General features: G+C 41.1%; 1 protein-coding gene across 1 annotated transcript in view; it reads right to left on the reverse strand.

The window, feature by feature from the left end:
- Positions 1–7,697, reverse strand: part of LOC117371587 (protein phosphatase 1 regulatory subunit 1A-like) — a 26,866-nt gene extending 19,169 nt beyond the window's left edge. Inside the window, exon 1 of the mRNA XM_055221938.1 lies at positions 7,357–7,697. Within this exon, the coding sequence (XP_055077913.1) occupies positions 7,357–7,437 (81 nt within the window). The 5' untranslated portion in view covers positions 7,438–7,697. The remainder of the gene's footprint in view (positions 1–7,356) is intronic.

A 7,697-nucleotide genomic window follows, 5' to 3' on the forward strand; every position in this document is an offset into this window, starting at 1 on the left:
TGATGGTTCTGACGAAATACACACTTTTAAAAATGTCAGTTTATCAGGAAATTTACAGTTACACAGACACGTAATATTTACAACTTGAATAAATAATAAACACAGAAACAGTTATTTAACAAGTTTAAAAGTTATTTTACATTTAGTGACATTTATCCTGCCACAGTCACATCTGGCCCTTGATGGCGGCCATTTTGCTGCTGTGGCCCTCGGTGAAAATGAGTTTGACGCCTCTGACGTAAAGTGATTGTGCAGAAAGGTACAAAGCCTTTAATTTAAGTTCTAATGGAAGACAGGGATGGGATTTAAGACGTTTTCTTCTTCCCACTCCTTTTTGAACTTAAAACAAATAAATAAAATGTGAAATGTGCATAAAGTGAACTGGATACCTCGTTAAAAAATAAATAAATAAATGAAATGCCACAGCAGCACACACCCACGCACAATTATAACGTCTAATTATCTGAGTTCAAAGGTCATAGAGCAGTGCAATAAGGTTCAAACAATCCCAGCAGCTCCGATCCACAGATTCTCCAGGATGCACAGACGACTGGAGCCTGGAGCCTTTTCCTCTTTGAAGCAGCTCTTTGAATGAGTCCTGATGATAAAAAAAAAAACACTCCTTTATATTACAGGCCTCTCTCTCTGTGCCGCTGAGTTCAAAATCAAGTGTATTCTGGGATATTTGGAGCCTTGTGGTTACGAAATCAATAAAAGACGAGGTCGAGTCACAAAAATGAAAACAATAACAGTGTTTTTGGAGAGTGGAGGTGGAGCTCAGTTTGACTTACTGTTCAATACGTGACTTGATAAATGAACAATATGTATTTTTATCAGGCTCGGTGTTTTCTTTGAACCAGTTTTTTTTTATTTTTACGTAGTATTAAACTTATCTAATAGCGTGTAAGATGTAGATTGTTTCAGTATCTATCGATCAACTTTAATTTTTATTTAGTTTTGACAAGATCTAAGCTAGATCGTCCTCGTATCCACACTGGTACAGCTCTGTTTGGCTCAGTCTCTTGTTTTTTTTGCATTTTGCTGCTCATTTCTAAGTTGGATGTTTTTTGCTCCTCGTCAGATTTCGCTCCCTGGACCCGCTCAGCTCCTCTGTCTCCGACCCAGCTCTCTACGACCAGTACGAACCTCACACCTTCTGACCCAGCTCACCTCGTCTCTGACCCCACCGCCCACGACGATCTACTCCAGGACCACTGCAAACAACCGCGCTCTCGACTATCTGATCAATCTTCGTTATGACAAGTTTATTTATTTGTTTGGGGCAGTGCATGTTAATGTCGGTCATGTCATGTCTGTTCATTTTATTTATTTATTTATTTATTCATCTTTATTTATACAGGGGGGACCCAAAGAGACGCCTGGACTCTCTTTTTCATGTTCGTCCTGTTTAAAGTACAACACAAACCGAAAAAACAATCAAAACAAATAAGTCCATATCAAACATCAATACCAAGAGCAGGTGTGTGTGTAAAAGTTTGTTATCAGATTATTAAATTGCGATTGTGTCACCAACGTGTCCAGTTTTGCGTTGCCTTGGAGCATATTCCATTTTTGTGAAGCAAAGCAGCTAAAAGCCTCGTTCCCGTGTCAGTTCTGGTGCAGCTCGTCTTTAGTCTTATGCAGTCGTGTGATCTGGTGTTAAATGTTCCGGTATCAATAATTAACAAACAGGTGAGGTTTTCTGGCAGTTTTTGAAGTCGTCCCTTATAGATAAACTTAATGCAGTGCTGTTCTCTTCTAACAGACAGTGAAGTCATTAACTTAAACACACTGGTTTATCGCCAAAGGATCATTTCCATCTGTTGTTCCAAGGGCTGGGGTCAAAATAAAAGTTGCACAGTTCCCATTGCTGCACAATACAAAATGTTGCACAGACCCCATTATTTACATTTTACACCCACCCCCTTCATATTTTACCAAAACATGAAAAAATATGTCTCAATAGAAAAGTTCAAATCACTTTGTCACTTTAGATGATGCATATTTGTTTTTTCATTTGAGCTTTAACAGAACTGTGCGTGTCAGGGTTAGAGACTTTTCCACAAAGTCCCACGTTGGACAGATAAAACATTCTGACCAAAGGAAGTTCGTCTAAAACATTTTATTGTGCTGTTTCTTTAATGGTTCCCACATTTTTACTTTCAGATTCACTAAAAAAACGGATTTTCTGGGATTGTGTTGCTTCGCGGTTCTTGTGTCAGTCGCATAAAGTCGTTTGAAAGTTATAATTTTCTGTGATTTTTCTGTAGTAATGTATTAAACTTGATAATATGTAATACTGTACTTCCTGTGTCGGTGTCTACTCCCACGTAAACCCACTACACGCACATCTCCAGAGCAGCTGACGCAACGTGAACGCCGCCGTGAAAGTCTTACTCTCCACGCTCCACCTGTAACGCCGCAGAGAAGTGATGAAAATCTGCACTAACTTCGTCTAATGAAAGATGAGGCTCACACTGAGAGTCTCATCTGCCATTCTGAACAAAAAGTGACTATGCAAGAAGGGCAAGAAGGCGGCGAAAAGAAAGAACAAGTCTGTCTTTTCAAACTAAGTGTTGTGCTGACTTCACGTTGTCTCACTCACAGCGGGTTTGCTCGTCCGTTTGCGCCGTTTTGCATAGTTTTTGCGCGATAACATGGTCCAAAGCGATGAAATAAATAACATTTTCTCACAAAGAGGTCAGTCGTACAGTGTTTTGATAGAATAGAGAGGCAGTGGTGATAAAGAGACAGGGGAAAAAAAAGGTTGGAACGTAACTAAAACACGTGCTGTTGCTCTTCTAGACTCAAAAAGCAAGAATAAATGTTGGATTCTGCCGCCTTTTCAGCTCACGTGTACGGATATTAACGGTTTACTGAATGCAAATGAAAAAATAAATAAAAACCTGACTGTTTGGACGCCTACGTACCCAAACAAAAAGCTAAATTACGTCTTTACTCACAGTTTGAGTCTTTAAGAAAGCCACACAAGTCACCCGCTTTTAGACATGAGCACACACCGTTTTGGTTTTTTTGTCTTTTGTCCTTTGCAGTTGGCCGTGCGAACACCAGCCCTTGGCCTACATTAAAGCCAGAGCTGCGCCTGTGTGGACCTGATTAGCCTCACATACAGTATTCTCTCTGGACTGTGGACCGAGGCAGTGACCAGACCGTCCTCTCGCACAAACACCACAGAGAATACAGAAGCAGAACTGCAGGCAACAGACGTCAACCGGCTCAAAGTGGTGGGAGGTTGGACGAGCCGAGCGTGCCTCATGATCCTGTAGGACGCAGATAACTAAGCCCACGACAATGCGGAATGAACGCCCTGGAGTTTATTTTGTTCTTCGACCTGTTTAATGTAACGCGTCGTCTATTTGAGCTGTTAAATTAAGTTATGACAAGTTTACGCACGGCAATAGCTTTTCTATAACCGGTTTATAAGACGAGATACAAACAGAGACTGGCGACTCCAACGTGGACAAATATGACGTTAACATTTGACATTGGGACATTCCTGAACTGAAAATGTACAAGACACGCTGAGCGACGATTAGCGACGCAGAAATGAGGGCAGTGGTTTAAAAATGAAGCGAACAGGGACAGAAAACGAGCAGATATAAGAAAGAGAAGTGGAAGATTGAGAAGTTTTCAGTCTAAATGCTAAAAAAACACTGCCCAGCTCACGGAAATCAACCTTTTATTGACCCTGGACGACTCAGAGATCACACAAACTCTCCTCAAAACAGATTAAAAGGTGGAATAAAGTAAAAGCCAAAGTTGAATCTAGTCAATCGGACAAAACGTTGAAGGAGTGAAGACATTTCGCTGCTCATTAAAGTTCTGCAAACGTTTCTTGGGAAGGGTTCGTCCTCTTTATGTTTCCAACGGAACTGTTATTCCTTTGCCTGAAATGTTCCAGCGTTTCACATTAAATTTAACTCAACAAATCAGATCTGAAGATGCTTTTCAAGGTATTTTTGGCGCAATAAAACCACCTGCACTTGAAAAAAGACGTTAAGGAAGATAAGGTTTAATGACATTTTGTGGAAAACTCCAGGCAAAAAACAGCAACATCTTCATGAAACAAAGAAATGACAAACCCAGAAAAGTTCTATAATCCACCTCTAAAATAAGAATTTGTCACAGCACCAAAGCAGCTCACATTCTCGTCGCCGCCATGTGAGTTATTACCATCCTCTAACATCCGAAAGCAGCCACCATAAATCATCTAACAATCAGAGAATAAAAGGAAACGCAGCGGCTCTTTTATCTCATTTGAGTCTTCTCCCATTAGAAGTCCAAGTGTTGAACGGAGACAGCGTTCTCCGTCTCACCGTCTGTCTTTGACCTCGGCCCGCTGTGTTTGATAATACTCCAGATGCTTTGATGGATCCAGCTCGATGGGATGTCGAAACGAGTCATTAAACGACGGCAAAGGTTTCACTCGACCTCGACATTCTTTACGATTTAGTTTCACTTCACTTTTCCTTCCTGGAGTTGACTAAAGCTCAAGGGTAAAGTCATTAATGAACCAATAATCATCTTTTAAATGTTTAAAAATATATGTTCAGGCAGATTTAAGCTGTGAAAATCTATTTAAATTAGGTTTTTAGATCTTAGATGTTGTATTGTAAATGAAATGTTTCTTCCGTTTCCTGTGTTCATCCCTGCACAGGTTTAACAAGTGTTTTCATGTTGATGCTGTCAGAACGTCCTTGAGCTCTGAAATGTGCAGTGAGGCTTGTGGCAGGTGAGACAGTTTATTACGGAGATAAATGGATCATACTTTGTGAAATATAAGAAAAGATGATGTCTAAAGTTAGCAACTATGCACCAAAAGACCTCGGACATGGAGAAATACTCACATTTCTTCACGATTCCAGCATCTATTTTGGGAGAGTGGGTGGAAGCTGCAGTATTTCTATAAATAATTTACATTTTTACCAGTATAGTGGCAGCAGGGGGTGGCGTGGTTGTTTGTACGAGCTGCTGCTTTATAATGAGATGACTAAAGGTGCTGTGTGTTTGTGCTTTTGTAGCGGGTCAGGCCTCCGGGAGCTTGTTTTGACTGACGTGCAGGTCTCCACAGAGCCTGCTTCTCCATGGGAGTGTCAGGATGCAAAGATTACTGAGCCGTGGGTGAAGCGCCCTGAAGTGCTGTTCTCAAGATGCACGCAAACACAGCACGTTTACACACACACACACACACACACACACAGGCATTAACCCTTTCTTACAAATGTCCAGTTTGTTGTGGTTGTAATCATCTAATATAACTGTTTTTTTTTTCAACACAAAAGCCTTTTTCATTTCCATCTGCTCAACTTCCACAGCTCAGTTTCCTTTTAACACAGTGTCCGACTTAAGACGTGAAAAACCAACAGAATCACTAAACTGGTCATGATTTGAGTCTTGTGTTGGTTTTATTTTCTCTCAGAACTTTAAACTTTCTCAAGAAGGTAAACTTTATTGTAATTTGACCTCTACATTTGACCTACATCCTTCAGTGACCCTGCGGCGTCTCTTCGGACACAGTGGGACCGTCTTTGTTTATCTTGTTGCTCAGCTTCCTCAGGACGACTTTGCTGGAGGATTTTACCTTTGCTGCGTGTTTTGGATTGAAACTGGAGTGAAAAGCGTGATTTTTGTTTGATTTGCTTCCTCTTAAACCTTCACAAACGTTGAAGTGAACGTGTTTCTCAGTAAAAAAATGCGACACATTTTAAGATGTTTGCGCTGGAACCTGTTACTGCGACACAGCTCTTCATCTTCAGGTTGAACAAAGGTCTTTTAATCCATCTTTTCGGTGACTGCAGCATCTTTTAGTGACATATTCTACCTTCCTGCAAACAGCTAACGGTCTATCCATTTATGACCTTGTACAGACAGTATGTAAAATGACCAGCGTCTTTAGATAGTACCTTTCTCAGGCTGTAAATACTGGAAAAACTCCCTTGAAATGTACCACATGTGCTGCTGTTTACAACTTAATTCGTCTGATCAAATAAACTTCTTTCAACTTTACCTCGTCTGCAGTCACTTCCTTCACACTTACACGGCGCAAACTCGAATCGCAAATGAATTTTACCTGGACTAAACAAGCAAAACAGCATCATCATTAACATTCTAAAGGTGCACTGTGTAACTTTTCTGTTTTTTTTAGTGCCCGCGTGACATTTAACTGATCCATTTTGCTTTTTATTCCATCACAGAATCAAAAACCCACTTGATAAACATGGATTCTCACTGTCATCAGACTCAACTTTCCACAGATCCAACCTGTAATTTGGCCTCGTGGTGTTGGTCTGCTGCTTGTCTCCATGGAAACAGATCCGTTTAAAGCCATACTGTGATACATTCCAGGAGAAACGAGCGCAGAGCTTGAGTTATTGGCACAGACGACTCAATTTGACGGAGTCGGATTGAGCAGTGAAGCCGCGTTTGGCCCCGGTCCTTTCACGAGGAAAACACAGGATGTTTCCTAATGAGCAGCTAATTCAGCGTTAGCCCGACTCTGTCCCCAAACAGCCCCGGACGTACCAGTCCAACGGCACGTCCCACACCTGAGAATGGGCTCTCCAAAAATATGACACTCTTATTGAGCTTTGCAGAAACACTCAGGGAGAAAAAGGGAGAAAAGAGACGAGAGACGAGAGAGAAAGAGCCAAGTCTCATTTAGTTTTGCTGGTTACTCAAGACTTATTCATTATGGATGACCTGCCCTCTTCATGTTATATTGATACAAATGTGAACATGGGACAGGCTTTAGCTCTACTGTACGTCCTCTGCAGTCTGTGGTACTTTTTTACTCTTATGTCATGAAATAAATCAGAGGCGTCTTGAGATCTGGACAAGATTAAGCCATAAAAACACAGACAGAACATGAAATAAATGTGTTTTGCCTTTAACAGCCTTGTAAATATATGAATAAAACACAGTCGCTATGTCCATTAAAATGTACAGAGACACATGAGAATCTTAGTAACGATCACCACCAGTAGGGGGCGTAAAGAAGATGAATGATGAAAAATAAACAGAAAAAAACAGAAAACAAATATTTGACATTACTTTAGCCATCGAATTCATTGCACAATTCAAAGTTTATTACAGTAACGTGACCTACAACATGAAAGTCAGCATTTCCTTTTAAAATAATGTTAAAAAAGAACTAAAAAAACTGCACATAAATTTGATTCATCTGGATAAGTGCCTTGTTACAGCCTATTTCATTATAACATGAGCAGTAGGTTTATAATAATAACTTTTTTCTGACATTGACAGGACAAACATCCTCTGATCCTCCTACTACGAGCTGCCTCCTTCCCTCCCAGGATCCCAGGACCCCCCGCTCACCTGCTCCGCTGCCTCGGGGTCCAGGTGCGTGTCCAGGAGGGGCATAGTGAACTGGATCTTCCTGGGGCTCCCTGTTTCCATGTCGTCACCGCAGCTGCCGAAGCGAATGATCCGAGCTTCAGAATCCAGACGTGATGGCAGATAGTTCAAGATTCAAGGACAGATAACAGTGGAGGAAAATAAAAAATAATAAAACTTCAGGTGTGCAGAGGCTTGACTTTATATCCTTCAGAGCAGTGGCACATCTGATCTTCTGGTTTGTTCTTGATGTTTGTAAAAAGATCCTCTGCACCTGCTGAAGAGAACCAGCCTCTCCTCCGCTCTCTCCTCACTCCAGCTCT

Source organism: Periophthalmus magnuspinnatus, chromosome 5 (assembly GCF_009829125.3).
Source record: "Periophthalmus magnuspinnatus isolate fPerMag1 chromosome 5, fPerMag1.2.pri, whole genome shotgun sequence".
NCBI classification, from domain to species: domain Eukaryota; kingdom Metazoa; phylum Chordata; class Actinopteri; order Gobiiformes; family Gobiidae; genus Periophthalmus; species Periophthalmus magnuspinnatus.